Below are 25,436 nucleotides of genomic sequence, written 5' to 3'. Positions count from 1 at the left end.
TTGCATCAGAGACTCATTAAAATGGTGGAGTACTCAAAAAACTGCCTGGCAGGCCATCCCTCTTTTTCTCTTCTGGGCAATCTAGAATTGGAGGAACATAAGTATATTCCAAAACTGTAGGGAAGATTTCTCTCTAATAATTGAAAGAATCTCCTCCAATCTTTCATTTTCTTTGCACAGTCAACATGCTCTAATATCAGTCCTAAAATGAAGAATAATGTTCAGTTCATATACCCTATGGGGTTTTTTGATGGGGCTGCCCAAGGGAACACCTGTGCATGTGGATTTTGGATTGCCATGACTGCTGATTTGTCATACAGGGTTTTCTGGAATTGTGGTAGTGGTACAAATACCAAAGCTGAAGCATTAGCACTCTGGGGGCTCCTATGGTTCAACAGTTTCCTTGGGAACCCCACTTTGCACATATATGGAGACTCTAAGATTATAATTGAACAAGTCATGGGGAGGGCATCCATCAACAACCCCATGCTTCAAGGATGGCTGGAAAGGATCGAATTTCTATGGCAACGACAAGGCTGCTCGACAATCCAGCACATTGGAAGGAACCTCAACAAGGAAGCGGACAGATTATCAAAGAAAGGATTACAGGGATTGATTGGCAAATGGTATCTGGAGATCACTTGGGAGCAGAACATTTTTGATATGGGGGACTTTCCATACCCGGGTTAAAAGCCTCTCTGCATGGTTTTCACCCTCTTTTTGTAATTTTGTTATATATGTCTATAATCTTTTCATTGCAGCACAATATGTCTATAAACTTTCATTGCAGCACATTGAGAGAATGTGGGACACAGACATGATTATTTATGTTTGGAAGATATAGCCTCTCTAGAGATATAAGTGAATGTCTTCTAAACTGTATTAATCTTTTCAATTCTAGGTTTTGGATGGTGATCAAAACACCATATTTTCATTATCAGTGAACTGGGTGGTTCACTATCAATCTATAAATGGTTGATTGTATGTACTATCATATAGATTTTGCCTATAATATATCATCATGCTTTTTTCTTACTGAAAAAAAAAATAAACAAAAACAACATACCTCATCTGGAATATTACCAAAATTTGGTAAAGAATTGGCAGAGATCGATGAACTCAAATGGAGCTACCACATCTGGAACAAACGGAGGAGGAAATTCAGCAGCATCCAGAACGCAATCAAGGCCACCCAAATGTAATTTCTTCCCATCTTTGTAAATAACAAGATATCAAGATTTCATCTGGGAATCATCTGTCTATCCTGTCAATGAAAATCCACCTGGTTTTACCTGTAATCATCTGGTTATGATCTTATTACATTGTTTCGCTGATCAGAACAATATATGCATTAGACATCATTTTGCTCTAGTTCTGCCATGAGAAATATTTTTTATTTTTCTCTATCGACTTTTAGACATTTCGACTTGCCAGCTACCAATTTCAATTTTTTATTTCAACATGTTTATAACATTTAATTAGATTGCAGATTCCAGAAAATTTAGTTAACCTAAGCGAAGTAAAACAATTGACTTCCTTCATATGTCTCAGATTTCCTAAAATTTCAGAAATTTACCATCAATATAAAGGCAGCTGTAATGTTTTCCGTTCCAGATGAAATTGACTTTATATTCTTGGGATGAAAATGCAATTTTATATTTTAAAATTAAATAATAAATAAATGGTGACAAGTTAATAATTAAATCAAATAATAAATAAATAATGATTTTATTATTATTTATAATATAATTTTAACTGTTTTATATTTTTAATTTTATTTAACCAAAAAAATAATTTACTGGCCAATGAGTACAAATCGGTTTGTAATGGTGCTCTAAGTATTAAAAAACTATTAAAAGCAAAAATATTGTCAATGTTATTTGAAAAATTTTCAAATAACATGAAATGCAGGAGTTTGTGATTGGAAACTCATTAACATAGTCATAAACAATGTGACAAGGCAACTAACCATTGTAAGTTATGCACACAATGATAAGTTATTCAAACGATGATGTCGAATAATTGTAGAGGATGTAATTGTTAATTTCTGTGTAGAGTGAATTGAATAAACCATACTTGTCAGATTTTAGTTTTTAATTTTTTTGTTTTTTAATATATTTATTGTTTAAAAACATGGATATCTTAATTTTTTATATACAAATTTATTTTATTTATCATTAAGGTTAAATGTATGTGTTTCTTCTTAATATGCTATAGATTTAAATCTAAAGGGGTAGAGTATGTATACATTCATATAAAATAGTAGTCAAATCAATGTGTTAAGATGAGCCTCTTGTCTCATAAAAAAGGGTATCATACACCAATTTGATGTATGGTTTGGCCATGACCTTAAAATTACATTATTATTCTTAAGGTGAAACTTGAAAAAACAATATGGTATAATTTTTTTTTATAATCAAACAATTAAGATACATTCTAGGTTTCTTAGATCTATTCTATGTGAACTTTCAACCTTACAAGTTAATATAGTATATTAAATTACAATAATAATACATCAGTTCGCTTTAACCTAATTTCATGGAGCACTTTAAGAGAATAAAATCCTTATAAATGTATTTTGATACTACAATGTTATGACCCTTAGGACACACTTTTCCAGGCATATATCTTATTACAACATAGCATAATAACAACAAATATATTCCTTTATTTTCATGATTAGTGTTAAATCACTTAACCAATTCAATATATGTTATGTCAAATTAGTATGAACAAGAGATGAAGTATGGGCACATACTGGAGCTTTATCATAAAGCCATTACAAGTCAAGTTTTCCAAATTCCTACTAAGAAAAGCATAAGAAAACTTGAACCATTGACTCCTATCTTTTTGAAATCACTAACCAAGTTTATTAATTCACTAAAGATCATAAACATGCTACTATCACCATCGACATTTCCCCCTTAGCACCTACTCTTGCACCCCACAAATGTATAAAATGTCTCCTTCTCTTGTCTTCCATAACAATAATAACAAGTAGCAATTGGGTTTCAAAATTCTACAGAAAACATGCCATCTTCTCTCACAAAAATTGTTAAGAATTAACATGGGGGAGACAAGACAAGAAAGATGGCCAAAAAGGATTAAGGCCCTTGTGCTTTATTCTATTTATCTCAAAATATGAATTTATAATACATCAATTGTGCTTCTAGATCTTCTATATTTAGATCTAGATCAAACTAACAACTCATTAGTGGATCATTGATCCGAACTTAAACAGGAACACAACAACTTAAAGATATAATCATAAACAAAAAGATCCAACAGAAAAACACTTCATTTCTTTTCTTTAATTGACAAATATTGAACTATGCTTACAAACAAAATGGAAATAAGATACCTCGGGCGATGGTAGCTTATCTCTAAGAAGAGATGTGGTGGATACATGCCTCTGAACTATGTTACAATGAGGCTCAAGGGGTTATTTATTATTGGAAAACATGAGAAAATCCTAAACAACCAAAACCCTGACCCCAGTAGATGTAACACCAAGAGTTTGTGGACTTTGTTGGGGTTAGTTGGGCAGCCAACTTCCCAGGGTCATAACTTGGTCATATTATCTCTATTTGGCTCATATGATACTTTGTTGGAAAGGTCTCGCCGAGTACTACAGGTTTCATCGCAAAAAGAAGCTTATGGTAGACCCCAAAAAAACACTGTTTAGGGGGTCAAAAATGCTCTGGAAATTCAGGACCTGAAAAATTCCTAAAAATAGTAAATGCTGAAATGAACAAGGAAATAGATTTAACTGATTGGGGGTCTAGGTGGAATAGCTGGGTTGCCACCAATATCCACCTAGATCATTCCTCTCCCTTATGAAGTAATGATCTGCATTGCCTGCAGAGCTTCCATGAGGTGAGGAAATTTTTGTTGAACCTAATCCCTAGTGAACCACTTGCCCTCATGAAGGAGTTGGCCTACTTTGACAACTCGATATAATTGTATCCTCTGTTAGCGAGTGTTCTTGATCTGTGTGTCCATGATCTGATCATTTGTGGCATGTTCCATATAGTCTGCGTTGAGCTCTATTGATGTGAGTTGTTCTACAATGTCATATGTGTCCAACAATGGTTGAAAGTATGGTCGAAGGCGATCTACATTGAACATTCAGTGCAGACCAAGGAATGGTGGGATGCTGAGCTCGAAGGCATTGTCACCGACACCCTTGGTGATGGTGTATGGCCTATATCAGAGTGAGTGAATCTTGCGGTGGGGTTCAGCAAGGCACTTCTTTTGCAAATGTAGCCAAACTTTGTCGCCCACCTGGAACTTGTGCAGCACTCGATGTTGATCATAGCACCACTTATACTTAGCATTGGATCTTTCCAATATATCATGGACCTGTTGGTAGATGTGTTGAATGCACTCAATGAAGTTGTTAGCCCTTTCAACTTCGGACTGAACGTGAGTCGAATCTACCTGAGTGGCTGCAAATGGTATGGCCACATCAATGGGGAATAATGGTTGAAATCTCAGCTCTACCTGAAAGGGGTTATGGCATGTTGAGATGTGGAGAGCTTTGTTATAGCTGTGTTGGACATAGAGGAGACTTTCATCCCATGTGAATGGATGCTTTGAGTTGTACATGTGCAGAATGTGTACAATCATCCTGTTCATAACCTATATTTGGCCATCAGATTGGGGATGGAAAGTCGTGGACTTATTAATTTTTGTATCAAACATCGACCAGAGACTTGACCAAAATGCATGATGAACCTCGGTATTGCAACAAGAATAATGCAACTCCCAAGGCTACTGACTTTAATTATCAACCTGGAGTTCATAAAAACTTAATAGGTATTGGTACTATATGTGCAGCATGCAATGTGTCCTTCCTTTGCTGTCATGAGAGAAAAGAAATGCTGCCTATTTGCAAGAATGAAAGACTGAATTTAAAATTATTGTAAAGTAACATGAAATCCTTTATCTACTTATTAACACACTTTGATTGCAAAAGAACCCTTTTTTAACCCTATTTGTCACATGTGATGTTTTAATTAATATAAGCATGAAATGTGATCTAGAGTGTACTAATTGCCATGTGGACGTGTAAATATAAAAGAACTCATTTTTCTAATAGTTTTTCTTTATAAATGCAAATGTTAATCTTTCCTTGATGTTTGGCAGGGGAGACAGGTGTGGAGGAAGAGGGGTACAATGATTTTGATGACTTGGAGGTCAAGTAGGGGCCTAATCCCAGCTTCAATAATGATTTTTCTCAATTTGGGCTCAAAAAAGGCTGCTACAGGATTTCCTATAAGATGTACTAGTTCTCCTACAAGATGCCCCTGTTCTCCTACAGGATCCCCTGTTTTACTACAGGATGTTACAAATTTACTATACGAAATTATAATTCATCGAATGACCAAGAAAATCAAATCCAAATTGGACGGGACACATTTTTTTATTGACTAGGATGTCTTTGTAGGTTTTAACCCCGTACAAAAATTACCTGCATACTAATTCTAAAACATAGAAAATAAACAATGCGAGAGCATAACACATAAAACACATATACACAAAGATTTTCCCCTGGATCCCAAAATCGGGACTACCAGCTTGATTTTTCATTATGTTCCTTTCATTGTTACAATACATATTTATACATGCCGAAGCATCCAATATCATGGACTGAAAACCATCATGTCCAAAACCATGGACCGAAAACCTTCACGTCCAAAACCATGTGTGAAAATCATGCACAAAACCATAGGTAGGTCCGCCCAACCTAACATAGGGTCCAAAAACAAATTTTCCTAGGGTGCTACCCTGGACCCCATAGAGTGGGGTTACCTACACCCCTCAAACCCCCTGTGACCCCCCTGCCACACTATTGACGCAACGAAGGGGGGGCTCTGCCCCCCTTCTAACCCCCTGGTTAACTACGTGGGCTAGTCGTGGAAAGAATATAACACAACCCAACAGTCTTAGGTCTCCATTCCAAGTGGAATCACTCAAAAATACCTCCGTTAATCCATGCTAAAAAATAGCAGAAAATTACTAGTCTAAAATCTAGAAATTTGAGAACTAGTGAGCTAGTAAAACCATCAAATGCCCAACCTAATTAAGTGAAAATTCATTGGGGTAAATTTTTTTATTAAATATAATGTTTTTTTGATCTAATGCAAGTGGAACCAACTCAATTGAAGCTTGTTATAATACTCTAAAAAATAGCATAAATTTACCGTTCTTTGCCACAAAGGAGTTCAAGAAATCTAGATTTGTAGCTCAATGATTACTATGACATTCCAAAGCTTTTCCAAGGATGAAATGATGCTTGTGATCTTGTAAAAGAACTTATATCAACCATTTAACCCAATCCTACAACAAGAAATAATTTATACTAAATGTAGAAATAGAAAGAAATAAAATAAGAGACGCATGTGAATAAGAAGTGAGAAGAAGGAAATAAAATGATACAAAAGGGCTTTGAGGCACCTGGGATGGCCAAGCCCAAGGAAACTCAGAGACCTATGGAGGATAACAAGATTTAGAAGCTGAACATGACACCAATCTTCATTATTTTCATCAATACAATTACATCCCTGTAAGAAAATATATTGTTGCTGCAAAAGTACGAGTTCTCTCCACATGAAAACTAATGAAAAATATTTCCCTAGAGGAAATTCGACTTGGTACTTATAAAAAAAATTAGGAATCATTCTCCATGAATGGCGGAAGCTTTCCCCACCAAAATTCCTTGATTAGTGGATCTGGTTCCCAATACTAGGAATCTGCATTAAATGGCAAGGAACACATTCCTAGATCTTTTCAATCATTGGAGTTCCACAATATGTGCCATAATTCCATAATATCTTATTGATTTATTATTTAATAGTGATCCTCCTGTAGTAGGGAGCAAGTCCCTAAATTATCTCCTCCTCCAAAGCTTTATAATCTGCCCAATATTCTCATAATATTCCACAAAAATAAATAATATTAGGCACAAATATGAAATTATTTCAAAAACCTCCCCACTGAATATATTAAAGGTAAAAATACATAATTTATCTAATGCCAAAAGAGAGATTTAATGTGTTGAAGGATGGTCATAGGCCTTAATTTATGTTTAATTTAGAGGCATGGACCCTAATTTATATCTAATTTAGAGGCCCATCATACCCCCTGCTGAAAGTGTTTCTCATCCTTTGACCAACTTAGTGACCTCACTATGCCTCATTCATGGCCCTAGTGGCCTCTATCTTGTGCATTAAGAATATTGGATGTAAGTTCCGCAACGAAAAACCCAAAAACATATTTGTGAAAAGAAAAGTCCTTGTTTCTTGAGACCATTAGTTTGCCTTCTTCCCCTTATTCAAGATGGTTCTTGAATACTTTTCAGTTTGGCAAGGTCTTCCACATCCTTATCAACCTTCTGCTACCTTGTTCCACCATTTGGAAACCTCTGAAACCTTCAAAATGTATTTAGATGAGAAATAGGATATCTTGTAGTAATTCCTATCAAAACTATAGGAAACCTTGTTCGAACTACAGGAAACCCTTTTTGAGCATAAATGATAGTCTGAAACTAGGAAAGGCCCTCAACTTGACTCCCATGCCTTTGTATCATTTCTATAACATCTTTTAGGCCTTGGAAAAAAGCTAGAAAGATATTAGAGACCTCTTGGGAAGCTTCTTTTTATCACTGCAGTTTGAGTTATGTTTTGATGGTGAATCCCTCATTTCCTTTTGTTGCCTTATTTTTCTCTCTTGTGGCCTAGATGATTGCCTAATGGCCTTGAAGTTCTCTATTTTGATTAGGTCTCTCTTAGGCACTCTCATTTTGGGTTTTAGCACAATTTTTCTTCCATCCTTCTTGTAGCAGCATTCTACCTTCCTGTAGTAGTCATTCATTCTTCCTTTAGAGTCTTCTAAGTGTATGGGAATTATGAGAAATGATGTAGGTTTGTGAAAATGGAGAGGATGCTATGTTTTCTTTTTCAAGAAATTTTTAGGGTGAGATAGGGTTTGTTTTTGAAATTATGAAATGGGATGGATGAATGATGGATAGATAGTGAATATGAAGTGGATAGAGGGCTTGAAGGGCTGTGGTGACTTGGCCTTTTACTCAAATTTCTTCTCTTAAATGATGTCCTCATTCCTTGAAATCATCACGCTTCATAATTTTACTTTTCAACATTAGATGAGTGAAGGAGTGAAATGCAATTAACTAGTCGAAGGTGGTTGTGATTGCTGACCCATCCTTAGATTATAAAACCTCATCTCTTATGCATTGACAACAAGTTTCTAACTATAATATGCTCAAAGGAAGAGGTCAAGAATATTGCATACCTGTACCTACCTGATGGTTGTTGGAGAGACATGCATGTTGCTGCTGAGTTGATATTGTTGTGTTTCTCATGACTCAGGTACATCTTCTTGACTGCCTTTTTCTTTTTTGTTGATCTTATTTACCTAATGGGTTGTATTCTTGTTGATGTGCAGGTGATGGCTTCCTTTGTTGTTGTTGAGCTCTGGAGGAGTTTCATTGTGCCTATAGTTAAGCTTCTCCTATTTCAATCATGGTGTTGAAGGTTACGCTTGGAGCATGTTGTTACTTCCAAATAGGTTGTTGTAGTTGTGTTGTGGCCACCAACAACCCCCCTTCTTATTTAGTGTTATTACTAATACTAAATAAGTGGGCAACCTTAGTCAAAAAATTAAAAAAATCAGTTAGTGATTGTAATTCCTTTTTAATAAAAATTACCATCATAAACTTAAGAAAATATCCTTATAAAATCCAAAAAGCTTAAGTTTCATGATGAGAAAAGATAAAATCACTCCGTAAAGAAGATCGCATTGCAAAAAGGATATCAGATACCTCCATATAGGCAGAAGTCTAAAAAGTGCGAGGTTGCGGCGCGAAACTCCATCACATCGCATGCATTAAAGAACACTCACGCCAAAAAGCCTCAAATCGCCGATATGCGATGACGCCGATCACAAATCACACACCGCAGAAAACAGGTTAACAAACAATGCCATATGCTAACAATATGTGATATTGTGATTTGTAATGTCGCGAACATGCGATGTTGCGACATAGCGACTGTGCGATATTGCAGTTTTGCGATAAAGTGGCACGACTATGCGATAATGCGATAAAGCAAGTTGTCATGATTCTGCAATATTGCGATCTGCGATATTGTGAAGTAAATCGCAAAATTGCTCCATCGCAGATTTTTCTGGCTCATTATTCAAGAAAAACTTTTCCATAAAAACGAGACCTGGTTATGTGCTTTAATGCTAATTAATAAGGTAGTTGCCAGATGTTAATGAAATATGGTTTTGTGTTTTTAGAAGAGCCATTTCACGTATGATGGTACATTTTATGTGTCCTCGGCATTTAAAGCTTTCCCGTCACTATTTCTTATCATTACTGTTACCTCACTTGTAATCTGCAGGAATGAAGAACAAAAGGTTATACGAAGCAGTATACAGGAAACTATGGGGAAGAAAGGCAAGTCTCTGATGCCGAAGATAAAGAAATAGTGCCCTTGTACGCGGACACCACATGCAACAGAGACACGGGTATTTCCACTTGGGAAGGCATGTATAATCTACTTGAGGAAGAAAATCCCAAGGTAGTGGGGTTTACGGCTATTACAGGATCACAGAATTCTTCTGAGGCATCCATAGCCTATTCATTCCTGCATCGGATAGCTACAAGGCCCAAAATTCTCTCATATACAGTCATGGTTAAATGGGTACTAAACGATGCTGATATCAGAAACAGATAGTTTAATGCTCAGGGTCAAGAGCTCACGAAATCATTATTTTTTCAAATTTTGAGCTTTATACCCGATAAAAGAAGAAGCACAAAAGGCGAAAAACGCATCAAGGAAGCCCGGATCAAGAAACAGAGGCAGTTTCCGATGCACAATTAGCATCTAGTGCTAATCGCGCATCGCTAAGAAAAAATTCTTGAAAAGGGAAGCTTCTGATTGCTCAGTCACCTGCAAACCCTGAAGATTGCAAGAAAGCAACGATAGAAACAAACTGGAAATAGAAAGTTCTAGAAAAGGAAAAAGCAATCCAAGGGTTAACAAAGTTGAACTGGGATTATTACTGGGCATACTTGGTAAAGCCACATAGTCAATGGATGACTCTCAAGTATATCATCGATTCTACTGAGAAGATGGCGCCAGCTCTTGCCGATTCTATTTACTTAGCTCAGCTAAAACTGGAAGACAGTCAGCCGACTCTACTCAAGCAAATATTGAATGCTTGTGACATTAAGGAGAAAATAAGAAATAGTTAGATGTTAGATTTAATTTTAGAAATAGTTTTGCTTTATTTTTGCCTAAAGAAAGGATAGTCATTTAAACTGTATCCTAAATTTTTGTAAATAAGTTATTTTTAGTTTTAGTTAGTAGTATTTAAACCCTTCTCATGCATTTAGAGAAGGGTCAAGAAATTTATCAAAAACTTATCCCCAGAACATGCACTTTTGTACCCTCTGAGGAGGTTTTGATGAATGGATGGAACAGGATTTATTGATATTTTCATTTGTTATCTGCTACTGATGTTGCACTTCTGTACTCTTAGTGGATGTTAGATCAAGAGGAGATAAATCAGTATCGCTTGAAGCTCATGAGTAGGACTAGTTATAAATGGTATTTCTATCTCTTAACTATTTCTGCCTGCGTGTTAGAGTGATTCTCAATTCAGTTGTTTATATATTAATGTGTGAATGCCTGAGTTATCATTTGGCACTTTTGTATGGTGATAGCTATTTATTTATGCTTAGTGTATGAATAGATAATTATGCGATATGTCTTCCACAACTATTTCGTCTAACTTTTTATACGAAGTGGTTCATCTTTATTGAATTCTTTTCTCATAATAGCTGAATGATCTTTATACCAGTTGTTATTTGAAATCTTTTTAGATCGCATAACAGAAAGATTACACCCCGGGTTAGTGTATATTTAGATGTTTCTGTTTTATTAGAATACAATTGCATGTCATTAGATTAAAGTTAGAGTTAGAGCATCTTAATTAGGAACTGTTAGACCAGAAATATCAATCTTTCTCACACACACACTTAAATTGGGAAATTGGTCCCATATCCCCAGTCGGACCTGCTATACCAAACGGAAAAGGAACTACCAACCAAGGTCTGGACCAGGCGGGTATCCCCCTTGTTATAGACCCGATTTTCAAGGCTTCAACATAAGTGGCACTAGAAGGAGGGCCTGAACTGTGAATGGCAAGCAAATCTAAATCTAAATACCATTTTGAGAGTAAATCACCCTCACCATCTCCCCCGACTTCTCCATTGCATTTAGAATCGTTAAATCTAGAACTAGAAGTCGCTGGATCAACAGTCGCTGCTACAAACCCTGACATTTCAAAACAATCTACTATTGAAACTCCTGAAGTTGAATCTTTGATTCACAATCTTCAGCAATTTTCTATATCTCCTCAAAAATCTGATAAATTTGAAGGCAACGTGAATTCGCAATATAACCCTGCTCATCCTCTTACCAGATTAAAGAGTGAAAAGTTTGGTGTTTAACCAACCGAATTACCTCTACCTACAAGGAAGAAAGCAAGGAAGTCTCCTAAAGAATTTGATAGTGGGACTCTTTCATCATCATCATCCATCTCAACCTCTTCACCGCGAAGTCAACCATCCACCCCTCCACTTTAGATCATTGTCCATCAGCCTACTGGAACTTCCTCAACTCCTTCTCATCCATCTGGAGTCATAATATCCTCATCTTCCCAACCACAGGGATCATCTTCTGCACTTCCCTCTGTCAGTAGTTCAGCAATGGCCCAAACTCCATGGAATAACCCAGGGGTAGTCTTAATGCCTACACGCTTGAGTCAGATACCGCCCATCCTAAAAAATGGCTGCCTAAGTTTAATCCTGAAGTAGCCATGCTAGCGGAAGAACATATAAATAACTTTATGCTATCCATAAATCTTAATGGAGTTACCAACGAAGATGTTGTTGTTCGACTATTTCCTTATACCCTGCAAGGAACAACCGGATCATGGTATTTCTCATTACCTTCTAGGTCTATCACTAGTTGGGACATCTTCCAAGAATAATTCCTAACCAAGTTCGGTGATGACAGGTCTACAACGACACTGATAAATGACTTGTCAAACCTTAGGGCCGATTCAAGAGAACCTATCAAAGATTTCAATTTATGTTTCAATAAAATCTTAAACAAAATTCCTACTGCTTCCCAGCCTAGCGAAGAAGTGCGAAGTGAATGGTACATCACTGCTTTACCATCAAACATAATAATCTTTGTTGACAGGGCTAACAAAACGACCTTGGTTGAAAATATGAAAGAAGCAATACCAGTAGAGAAACGTATTATGGCCCTAGAAAAGAAAAAAGCGATAGAAGAACGAAAATCTAAGAAGGTCTCTTTCAAAGAATATCCCAAGAAAAAACAATTGAAAGATCCATTCAATTTAGAAGGATTACAAAAAGTTTTGAAGACCATGTCTAATGAGATGGTTGAAATCAAGAAACAAGTGGCAGAAACTTCTTCGAAAAAGCCATACAGAGATTTTAAAAGAAACCCTTCGACTGATTCAAAGCCCCCCAATGCTATTACAAGCGCTGAATCTGAAGAAGAAGAAGAGGAAATCGCTATGGAAGAGAAAACCGATGAAGAAGAAGTTGTAGAATTACAAGGTATGTGGGATTTCATCCTCCCACAACAATAGGATCAAGAAGCATTCCCGGTTAGTACACGAAGTAGAAATCAGCTTGATCCTCCTCAAACTACCCCTAAGCCAAAGAGCGCAAGCTCGGCGACGAAGGATAAAGTCGCAACTAAGAAAACGACATCTAAAGTGACTCAAAACAACCCAGTCCAAAGAGATTCATCAACTCCATCTAAAACGTTGATCATTTCGGATGAAATGGAGTATAATAGCATAGAAGACATAAAAAAGACTAGGGCCAATATTACTTTTTACGAATTGAGCAAGCTAAAACACCAACAAAAAGTACTTTTGAAAGAATTACATGTTGTTCTAGTATCACCTTTGCCCGCTGCTGTAATCTCTAAAGCTTCCCATGACATGGGAAGACCTCCAACTAATGCGATGAATAAGGTTGATCCAAATGATATCGCCTTAATTGGAGGAAGATCGAGATCTCATACTCCCCCATTTCTCCTTCCTTATGAAATTTTTAATAAAAATGTGCATAATTGCTTAGTGGATTCTAGAGCTTCATTGAATATCTTACCAAAGTCAATATGCACAAAATTGAACGTTCAACCGAAAAAATTTGTTGTGCGCATAGCGCAGCTAGATCGATCGCAAGTCGAAGTGATTGGCAAATTAAATCAAGTTACCATAAGGCTATCATCTAACCCAAAGGTATGTCAAGTTATTGACATTTTAGTTGCTGATCTTCCAGAATTTATGGATTAATTCTTAGCAGAGATTGGTCAGAAAAACTTCATGGATACTTCGCAACTAACTGGTCGCACATGTGGCTGCCCTACAATGGTAAACCAAATCAAATAAAAGTTGAATGAGAACGACATCAGAAATACATAGTAACGGAACTCGAGGGGGAAAATGAACCGGTAGCATATAATTCTAGCATCATTGGAAATTACTTAGTAGATTATTTCCTAGGAAATTTTAACGCTCATACGTCACCTTACTTAGAACATTCTATTTTATCTCAAGTCGAAAATTTCTCTCAAACATATAGTTCTAAATGTATTAATTTCTTAGATAGTCCTGTAAATAAATCTTTATTTTGGAAATTATTTTTTGATGGTTCTAAATCTAACGAAGGAGCAGGAGCAGGATGCGTGCTAGTTAGCCCAAAAGGAGATAAAATTATGTTAACTTGCACACTCGAATTTGATTCCACCAACAATACAGCGGAATATGAGGCTTTATTCCAAGGGTTGTACAAAGCAATCAGATTAGACATCAAATACCTTCAAGTTTTCGGAGACTCTGAAATTGTGGTCAGACAGGTACGTAATAGTATACATTGCTTATCAGGTCATTTAAAACATTATCAATCTTTGGTTCAAGATCTGACTGAGCACTTTATAGCATTTAATATTTCATCAATTCCTAGACTCCAGAATGCAAGTGCAGACCTTTTAGCTAACGTAGCTTCTAAACTTATCCTTTTAGAAGATTTTAGTCCAGATATATTCTCAATAGAATTAATCTTCAGACCATCTATTCCTGATAACATTACAAATTGGAGAATTTTTAACGACGATATTAACATCGCGAGTTTTCTCACATCTGAAGGATCCTACACTGGTCAATCAAATAGTTGACGAAGACCAGCATGACCATCAATTGCAATAGGATAGCACTAACAATGCTATACCTAAGTCGGTAGTCAAGTTAGAAGACATTTATGATTTGAAAGATCAGTTTAAAAGATCTACCAATTCGAAACTCCAAAGTTCAACTTTGAACTATGAATTAGTAAATCTAGGAACTGATGCCAAACCACAGAACATCAACCTAGGCCTTGGCCTAGCTCCTGAAGAAAAATTAGCATACATTCGCCTTTTTAGACAATATAAAAATGTTTTTTCTTGGAACTATGATGAACTCAAAACTTATGATACCTCCATCATTCAACATACTATTCCAATGATCGATAATGAAAAACTTGTCCAACAGAAGTTAAGAAAAATCCATCCCAATCTAGAAAACCAGATCAAATCTGAACTCAATAAACTATTGAAAGCCAAAATAATCTTTCTCGTTCGACATTCTAAATGGGTCTCCAATATGGTACCTGTTAGAAAGAAAAACGGAGATATTAGAATCTACATTGACTTTCAAAATCCTAATAAGGCCTGCCAAAAGGATAATTTTCCTTTACCCCCCATGGAACAAATACTGCAGGTAGGTGCGGGCTTAGAATTAACATCATTCTTGGATGGATTCTCGGGATACAATCAAGTGTTGGTACATCCCGATGATCAATTAAAAACTACATTCAGAACCAAATGGGGCACATACACATATCAAAAGATGCCATTTGGTTTGATTAACGCGGGTGCCACATTTCAGAGAGCCATGGACATCGCATTCAAAGGTTTAGTTAATAAATCTGTAGTAATCTATTTGGATGACATAACGGTCTATTCCAAGAAACGAAATAATCATCTCAGGGATTTAAAACAAATCTTCCAACGTTGTTTAAGGTATGGGATTTCACTGAACCCAAAAAAAACCTTTTTCGCATTAAGTGAAGGAAAACTTTTAGGATTAATAGTGTCAAAATCTAGAATTCACATTGATCCTGACAGAATCAAGGAAATTTCCGCAATACCCCTACCTCACAACAAGAAAGCCATGCAATATTTTCTTGGCCAGATCAACTTTGTAAAGAGGTTTGTTCCAGATTTTTCAAGAATTGTGTCTCCTTTATAAGCAATGATAAAAAAGAACTCGAATTTTAAATGGGGCCAAGATGAACATGAGGCATTCAATCTGATCAAGCAAGCAGTTATTAACGCTCCATCTTTAGCAACTCCAACTTTTTCCAACCCTTTTATTTTGTATACATTCGCCTCAGATAGATCATATGTTGTGATTCTCACTCAAGAAAATCAAGATAAAGCAGAAGCCCCAATTTCTTTTTTCAGTTCTAATTTACAGGGCGTTGAACTGAATTATTCAGATGTGGAGAAACAGGCCTACGCCATTTTCAAAGCAATCAAATACTTCAGACCTTTTCTACTCAAAACCCATACAAAAATCATTGTACCATTTCCAGTGGTAAGAAATATTTTATTACAAAAAGAGGTGGGTGAGAAAAGGGCCAATTGGGTTACTGCTTTACAGGAATATGACATAGAAATCAAACCAGCAACATTGTAAAAGGTCAAGGCTTTTGCAAAATGCTGGACGGAGCATCGCTAATATCTGAAAATCCATCTGCATAGGTACAAGTGTGCGAGGTAAGCCTAAACTATGTTGAGTCATTATACGCTGATATTATTTATTATCTAAAGAGTGGATATGCTCCTTCACACCTCGATCATACCAAGAAAAGAGCTCTAAGGTTGAAAGCCAAACAATATCAGCCCGTGAATGATATTCTATTTAGAACAAATTATGATTCTGTTCTCCTTAGATGTCTTAAGAAATCTGAAGCTGAAAATTTTTTGTAGGAACTCCACGATGGGCCAGCAGGCGGACACTATGTTGGAGATGATACTGCACATAAAATCTTACGCGCAGGCTATTACTGGCCCACATTATTCAAAGACTCGCACAACTATGTGAGGAAATGTCAAGTCTGTCAAACCGCTGCTGGGAGACAAAAGAAACTATCCTTGCCACTACAACCAGTCAACATTGAGCAACCTTTTGATCAGTGGGGATTGGAAATAATAGGTGAGATCGTTCCTCACTCTTCTAAGCAGCATAGATATATAGTTACATCAATAGAAAAGATTTTCAAATGGGAGATCTAGTTTTAAAATGGGACAAAGCTCATGAAGAAAAAGGGAAACATACAAAATTTCAACGAATGTGGCTTGGTCCTTTTCAAATTGTAGAAGTCATAGGTCCGTCTACTTTCATATTACAAGATTTGACAGGGAAAAGACATTCTTTACCTGTTAATGGTCAGGTTCTCAAGAAATATTTTCCTTAGAAGATTATTCTTCTGTTTTGTTAGTTAGTTTTTATTTTTATAATAAAACCAATTGTGAATAGTTACATTAGGCATTTACAAAAAAGACACCAATTCTCTTTCAAATTTTGATCTTTCGCTTGTATAAATAGCAAATATTTTGGAAAATTGATCTTTATTATTGAAGATACAGTTAAAAACTCTAGCCTAGATATGATACTAGTTTCAACTTCATAAAACTTGATGAAAACAACCTTTAGTGAGAAATTGTTTTATATCAGTGCAATGAAAGGTATCAATAACAAAATAAAGATTCTCTGTAGAACAGCTATTTCCAAAAACTCTACTATTGTCTTCCAGAGCTATCAAAAGGAAACAATGACTTCCTCCCTACTAAGGAAATCACAACTTTCAGAGGAACAATCCAAGGATACACTTTATCTTAAAGAGTAAGAGGTCTCATCACGAGCCGGCTTATCATAATCACAGATATTATAACTTGTTGACTTTGCCAATACTGCATACCACAACAGGGAAATGACTCAAGATTGTTGCAATCAAAAGGCAAGGGGTCTCATCACGATCCAGCTTGTTCAGCAAAGTTATAAATCAAGTGAATGACTGTGTCATAAATTGACTAGCAAACCAAGACATTGTTCTTTAAGAATAAAAGAAAATCAAAGCAATAAGTGTGGATGTGGATTCTTCTTTGGGAATTGTGGGTTTCTTTAAGTAGGATACAGGATCGTTGTTAGGTAAAAGGTAACCCTGTCGAGGCTATAAATGCCTGTTGGCAGGAGAGGCTCTACCTACGACAAATGAGCATATTTAAAACTAGTTTACAGAGAAGACTTTGTTTTATTTTTTCAAACCAAGTAATGACTGATGTAAATACAAGGACTAGCTAGAGGCATCAAATAATCAAAGTTGAAAATAGTTGAAACAAAATGTCATTGACAGGTTAAAGCAAAATGTACTTTATCTTTCTATAATAAAGTTTAACTTTCTGGAAAATTTTCTATTTTGGAAGTCTAGAAAATTCAAAAGAAAGACAGAGATAACTGGTTCTTCCAAATGAATCGCCAATTGTTGTGGCCAACAACAACCCCCCTTCTTATTTAGTGTTATTACTAATACTAAATAAGTGGGGACCCTTAGTTAAAAAATTTAAAAAATCAATTAATGATTGTAATTCCTTTTTAATAAAAATTACCATCATAAACTTAAGAAAATATCCTTATAAAATCCAAAAAGCTTAAGTTTCGTGATGAGAAAAGATAAAATCACTCCTTAAAGAAGATCGCATCGCAAAAAGGATATCAGATACCTCCATATAGGCAGAAGTCTAAAAAGTGCGAGGTTGCGACGCGAAACTCCATCGCATCGCATGCATTAAAGAACACTCACGCCAAAAAGCCTCAAATCGCCGATATGCGATTATGCCGATCAAAAATCACACACCGCAGAAAACAGGTTAACAAACAATGTCATATGCTAACGATATGTGATATTGCAATTTGCGATGTCACGAACATGCAATGTTGCGACATAGCGACTGTGCGATATTGCAGTTTTGCGATAAAGTGGCACGACTATGCGATAATGCGATACAACAAGCTGTCATGATTCTGCGATATTGCGATTTGCGATATTGCGAAGCAAATCGCAAAATTGCTCCATCACAGATTTTTCTGGCTCATTATTCAAGAAAAACTTTTCCATAAAAACGATACCTGGTTATGTGCTTTAATGCTAATTAATAAGGTAGTTGCGAGATGTTAATGAAATATGGTTTTGTGTTTTCCAAAGAGCCATTTCACGTATGATGGTACATTTTATGTGTCCTCGGCATTTAAAGCTTTCCCGTCACTATTTATTTTCATTACTCTTACCTCACTTGTAATCTATAGGAACGAAGAACAAAAGGTTATATGAAGCAGTATACAGGAAACTATGGGGAAGAAAGGAAAGACTCCGATGCTGAAGATAAAGAAATGGCGCCCTTCTACACAGACACCACATGCAATAGAGACGCGAGTATTTCCACTTTCGAAGGCATGTATAATCTACTTGAGGAAGAAAATCCCAAGGTAGTGGGGTTTACGGCATTACAGGCTCACAGAATTCTTCTGAGGCATCCATCACAGAGCTAGCCTGTTCATTCCTGCACCGGATAGCTACAAGGCCCAAAATTCTCTCATATACAATCATGGTTAAATGGGTACTGAATGATGCTGATATCAAAAATAGACAGTTTAATGCTCAGGGTCAAGAGCTCACGAAATCATTATTTTTTCAAATTTTGAGCTTTATACCCGATAAAAGAAAGAAGTGCAAAAGGTGAAAAATGCATCAAGGAAGCTCGGATCAAGAAACAGAGGCAGTTTCTGATGCACGATTAGCGCCTAGCACTAATCGTGCATCGCTAAGAAAAATTTCTCGAAAAGGGAAGCTTCTGATTGCTCAGTCACCTGCAAACCCCGAAGATTGCAAGAAAGCAACGATAGAAACAAACTGGAAACAGAAAGTTCTAGAAAAGGTAGAAGCAATCCAAGGGTTAACCAAGTTGAACTGGGATTATTACTGGGTATACTTGGTAAAGCCACATAGTCAGTGGATGACTCTCAAGTATATCATCGATTCTGCCGAGAAGATGGCGCCAGCTCTTGCCGATTTTGTTTGCTTAGCTCAGCTAAAACCGGAAGACAGTCAGTCGACTCTACTCAAGCAAATACTGAATGCTTGTGACGTTAAGGAGAAAATACAGAAATAGTTAGATGTTAGATTTAATTTTAGAAATAGTTTTGCTTTATTTTTGCCTAAAGAAAGGACGGTCATTTAAACCGTATCCTAAATTTTTTTAAATAAGTTATTTTTAGTTTTAGTTAGTAGTATTTAAACCCTTCTCATGCATTTAGAGAAGGTTCCAGAAATTTATCAAAAACTTATCCCCAGAACATGCACTTTTGTACCCGCTGAGGAGGTTTTGATGAATGGATGGAACAGGATTTATTGATATTTTCATTTAATAGCTGCTAGTGATGTTGCACTTCTGTACTCTTAGTGGATGTTAGATCAAGAGGAGATAAATCATTATCGCTTGAAGCTTATGAGTAGGACTAGTTATAAATGGTATTTCTATCTCTTAACTATTTATGCCTGTGTGTTAGAGTGATTTTCAATTCAGTTGTTTATATATTAATGTGTGAATGCCTGAGTTATCATTTGGCACTTTTGTACGGTGATAGGTATTTATTTATGCTTAGTGTATGAATATCTCATTATGTGATATGTCTTTCACAACTGTTTCGTCTAACTTTTTATACGAAGTGGTTCATCTTTATTGAATTCTTCTCTCATAATAGTTGAATGATCTTTATTACCAATTGTTATTTGAAATCTTTTTAGATCGCATAACAAAAAGATTACACCCCGGGTTAGTGTAGATTTAGATGTTTCTATTTTATTAGAATACAATTGCATGTCATTAGATTAAAGTTAGAGTTAGAGCATCTAAATTAGGAACTGTTAGACTAGAAATATCAATCTTTCTCACACACACACTTAAATTGGAAACTGGTCCCATATCCCCAGTCGGACCCGCTATACCAAACGGAAAAGGAGCTGCCAACCAAGGTCCGGACTGGGTGGGTATCCCCCTTGTTGTAGACCCGATTTTCGGGGCTTCAACAAGCTGCCATTTTTTTTTAATGTTTGTGTCCTTTCTCTGTTGGAGGGTAAATAGGTATTGGAATGAGTGGGAGGTGTGGCCATAGAGTGAAATGGTCATGATGGGTGTTGGCTAAGATGTGGTGAAGTCAATGTCCTTTTTTCCTATCCCAAAATAGGCTTGCATCATAATTTTTCCATCAGACTACCTTTCCTATAGATTTTCAGAACTTCCTGTAGTACCACAAGAAACTCCTATAGTAATTCAGGACAACCTCTTGTAGCAGACTTGTTTTGTGCATATCTCCCAAATGGTAGAATGGTTTGACCTAAAACTTTCTAAGAATGTTTCCATCATCATTATGAACCTCCCCATTAAAAAAAAAAAAAAAGGAAAAAAAAAAAATAGAAAAAAAAAATAAATTGACAATGGATGCACGGATCGCGAGAAAAACTAAAAATGGCTGAAGTTGATGGAGGTCAATTTCTTGGGAACCGTGCACTAAAATTTGTTGAAACTTCTTGGGCATGTTACCATCATCCATATGCATCTCCCCATAAAAAATCTTTTTAAATGGATGCATATTTTTCAAGTTATGGAAAAAATAAATTTATGCTCTACGTATTTTTGTTTCCTGTAGTATTTTGGGACAACAAGGAAATTGAGTGGGAAAAACTTAAGAATGATGGGTGGATGGTGGAAATAGATGAGGGTGATAGATTGGCATGGCCTTGCTATTTTTGGAGCATTTGAGCAAAGGAGGAGAAAGTCAAAATTTGACTTCTTTTAACTAGGTTTGACCTATTTTTTCTTTTGTTGGTGCCAACTTATTTTTGTTGCTTGCAGATGCTGGAGGGAACCTACATTCATCAGAGAGATACATGGAGCAAATATTTATTATTATTATTATTATTTTTTGGGCCTACTAGCCGCCTCAATAAGGTTTTAAACTAGTAGGTTTACCTAGGCGCCTCAAATGAGATTTTCACCTAGGATCTTTTTTTTTTTCTCTTTTTTCTTTTTTCCAACACATTGACCACCTCATGGAGGTTTTCAATCAATGAGCCAATCTGAGGAGCCTCCAAGGAGGTTTTAACCTTATATTTTTATTTTTTCTCTTATTTTTCATTTTTTTTTCTACCCTACCCTACTTGAAAAACAAAATCACTTTCAAGTATAATAATACTTCCAATGGATCCATGTGCACATAAAGATGACAGAAAAAATAACGTGGAGGCTTGAAATGTATGGTTTGACATGTACCTGGATTTCAGAGACCAAATGATTTGACTTTGAATGGAACAAGCATAGTTGAAGAAGAGAGTGATGCTCCATCTTGTTGATTTTCTGGAACCAAACCTCAATATAACTTTGATGTCCTTGGTTTTCTTCCTTATCTAGATCATTCTTCATGTCTTCTTCTACCATGACCTTCAAATATTCCTCTTTTTTTTTTTTTTTTTTTTCTCTTGAATACAAGGAGGTTTTGATGGTAACCATAAGGGAGCTCTCTCGATCTCTAATTTTAATGTCTTCTCTTCATCAAGTGCAACCCATGATTCTGTGGTCTTCTCATTTGAATCTTCTTCTTCTAGATGTGGTCCTTCAATGATATCAAGATAATCCCTTTTTTTCAATATTCTTCCTGAGCTATGGTGAATACCATTGATCTCAAGAGGAGATGTTTGGAAGTGTTGTACCTCAACATTGTAAGTGGGCTGAGCTACTTCAATGCATAGGTTTGGAAATAGTGGTAGAAGTAGTTGAGTGGGAGTGGATATTTGAGATGTATGTGGTTGGGGTTATGGTTGTGGTGGAGATGAATGGTAGGGATAACATGGAGTTGGGTATGGAGGATATTGAGGAAAATACTGAGGAAATTATGGATGGCTCCCATAAGTTCCTTCCAACCTTGTTGCCAAGATTGGTTTTGGGGTTGAGATGGCCAATGTTGCCAAGGAAAAGGTGTGCTCCAATTACTTTGAGGTGGATATGCATAATCTTGAAATTGTGAATTAGGTTCTTGCATCATACTAGGTTGACTAGGCTGCCATGGTCCTCTTGGAGGTACATAACATAGCTGCATTGGCAATTCACTTGCTCCATTTTCCTCTTGGTGAACTTCCTTCAACCTTGGTAATGAGGAGAAACATTTAACATCATGTGATTCTGCATGGACAACACGAATATCAACATCTTCTTTTTGCTCATTTTGTATTCTTAACATTTCTACTTATTCACTTAGATTGCTAAGAATTTATGTTTTAAAGTTATCAAGCAAATTTCCAAGTTTAGCTTGACTTACTGATCTTGATGTTGATTTAATTACTCTTGCCCTTCCTCTTGATATGTGTTCACATGTTTCACAAATTTCTTCAAATGATAATTGGTATACATCACCTCTACTCATGAGATCATGGAAATCAATCCATTCATCCCTAATTGTTCTAAGTAAGAGGGTTTTTAGTGTGTCGGATCCTAAATGATGTAGTTTTTCCCTCTTAAAATTATACATGAACATTTCTATTAGATCCTTTGGACTCTCATCTTTTTTTTTTATTCATTCTAAATATTTCTTCTTTAAGATCATGGCCTTTATATTTTTTTAGAAATATATTTTTCATATTATTCCATGATCTTATTGAATTTGTTCCTAAACTCATGAACCATTTAAGATCTCTATCCTTCAATGTTGCCGGAAACAATCTCAAGTTTTGAATTTTTAATAAGTAACCATAAGATCTACAAACGATTTCAAATCCAAAGAGAAAGGTTTCCGGATCCTTTGACCTTAGACCATTAAATTTTGGAAGAAAATATGGAGGGATGTTCTTCATGTGCACATTGATATTAGTATCTTGAATGGGGAATCTGGGAGGATCTTCCTCATTGTTATCTTCTCCATCCATTTCTTCTACATTATTTTCCATCTCTTCTTCTTATTCTACCTGCAAAAGTGGATGGTGATATGACTGTTACTGCACCATGTGACCAAATGGGGGGTGTCATGCGGAAAGAGTCGACAGTGCGGACACAACCAACCTCCCTAGAAGCTTAAGGCTTTCTAGTGACAAAGAAGACAATTAAGAGCAATCCTTCTCTAAATATGCATTTATCATATAAGAAATCAAGTGTTTAGATCCTACCTGTAACCCAACGCTGTTGTAGTAGTCCAGCCTCGTCGATCCGGATGAGCTCCTCCTTCTCGTCGAAACCTGCATTCACTAACAATCAAACGATTAAATAGCACCTGAATATCTCATAAAACAAAACATATTTAACATACAGACCAAGGAGTATATGAAACAACTCATAAATAACAAATTGTTGAGAAGAATGGACTTATTTGTATTAATAGGAAACAAAAGAAACCATTACAACCTGAGCCTTGGTGTTGTGCAGGTCCCTCCCAGGGTCCAGCAAGAGTTTTCCTTTACTTTGATCAGCTCACCCACTTCCAAATGAAACAAGAAAGGATGGGAATCTCTCCTCACAAGCTTCTACAAGGAAGTCCTAATTCCAGCAGCATCTACCCTTAGGAATGTTCATCTTTCAACCTCCCCTCCTTCTGGTCCAATGTCTGTATTTATAGTGCTCTAGAGGAAGTTAATCAGGTCCACCATCAATGGGATAAGCCCCTCTTTGGATGGGATAGCTCCTCTCTTGATGGGATAAGTTCCTCTTTGGTAGGGATACATGAACCATCTGGAGGCGCTCCATACACGTCAAACAAGCTTCTATAATGCTCTAGAAATGACCACAAGTAACTTTTTTGGAGTGAAACTTGCGCCTTTTGACCTTTACAGGAGTACGCACCCATTGCTTTACAGACAGAGCGTACAAGTACGCAGGTATTATGAACTTGGAGTGCGTACACGCAGGTAAGGCTAAGAGAAACTGCGTACCCAGAGATATATAGATTTTTAATGACTTTCTCTCTTTCTTGGAGTTTGACATGAGGAGCAGAGGTATGAGACTTGCCAAGGAGGATAGTATGACAATTGATGGAGCCATACTAACTGCAAATAGTCATGGTGACAAATTTTAGTGTAACAGATTGCCCCCTAAAGTGCGAAGCCTGTAGTAGATAAGGGTTTCATATCATCTAGGAAGGGTGAAGTACTTTATCATTCCAAGGATTATCTTGTGGAGAGCCCAGTCGGAACCTGCAAATTTTCAACACAAAATACATATATAAGATCATATCATCGCTGAGGTAGGCATTCCCATACTCAGATTGAAAACTTTAACTAACAATCTAACTACTGCTCCGATACAGGAATGATTTTGCAGTACATCACAATCATAGACTCATGTAGACACAGTATGGACGCAGCCATCTGTTTATGATTAGTCTACTATATAATGAATACAAAACTCCTCGCAGCCTGGATGGTGGAAACTAGATCCAGGGTCTTCATTTCTACTTCCCGAATTGGTACGATTCTATCCATGCGAATGAATGAGTTGATGTCGAACATGGTAGAAACCACTTGATTACCAGTCAATGATGTAAACTGTTAACAAGCATGAGAGAGACCACCAGTGATGTCAATGGTTCTCAAAGTACCCAGTACAATCCATGAGATGTGAATGAATGAGTTGATGTCGAACATTTCACGGAATCCTTCGATCGAAAGTCAATGATGTAAATTGTCGTCAAAGGTGAGAAACCTGCCATTGATGCATGCAGACTTCAAGGTACTGACGATTCCTAGGTCATCTTTCTAGATAATGTGCTGATGTCGATAGAAAGCGACCCGTCGCAGGCAAGCCCACAACACGAAATCATAGATCAAGTTGAAGAAATGTAACTGTAAGGACTGACTCAGGGATGGTCAAAATGGATGACGAGTATTTTGCAGATGAATGTTTATTGCAGAGACCTCTTGAACACATAACGACACGACAGATGGCTTGGTGACATTTGACCCAAAGTTAATACCCGGCTAAAGACTTTCAATGTGGTTTGATCAACTGTGAAGCAAAGGATTTCCCAACCCAGGTGAATGAAAAGTGTCGTGTTCAAGAGTGGTAATAAGGCTTCTTCTGAGACAAAGGATAACAAATGGGCTCATTTTTCTCTCTTTTCCCCCACCATTTCTGGCAAGTACCTTTTTATTTTTA

General features: G+C 36.5%; 1 protein-coding gene across 1 annotated transcript; it reads left to right on the top strand.

Annotated features, from left to right (window-relative positions):
• Positions 1-207: 207 nt before the first annotated feature.
• LOC149227352 (uncharacterized) lies at positions 208-690 on the top strand. Its single transcript, XM_089380469.1, has one exon. The coding sequence runs from the start codon at positions 208-210 to the stop codon at positions 688-690; it is 483 nt and encodes a 160-aa protein (XP_089236595.1).
• The last annotated feature ends 24,746 nt before the right edge of the window (positions 691-25,436 follow it).

This window comes from Pinus tabuliformis, chromosome J, assembly GCF_031772625.1.
Source record: "Pinus tabuliformis cultivar Carrire ecotype Pingquan chromosome J, CPIR1, whole genome shotgun sequence".
Classification (NCBI taxonomy): domain Eukaryota; kingdom Viridiplantae; phylum Streptophyta; class Pinopsida; order Pinales; family Pinaceae; genus Pinus; species Pinus tabuliformis.
This window is presented reverse-complemented; position numbering and strand designations above follow the sequence as displayed.

Coding starts and splice junctions, on each gene's coding strand:
- LOC149227352 (XM_089380469.1), top strand. CDS start 208: ATGAAGAATAATGTTCAGTTCATATACCCTATGGGGTTTTTTGATGGG.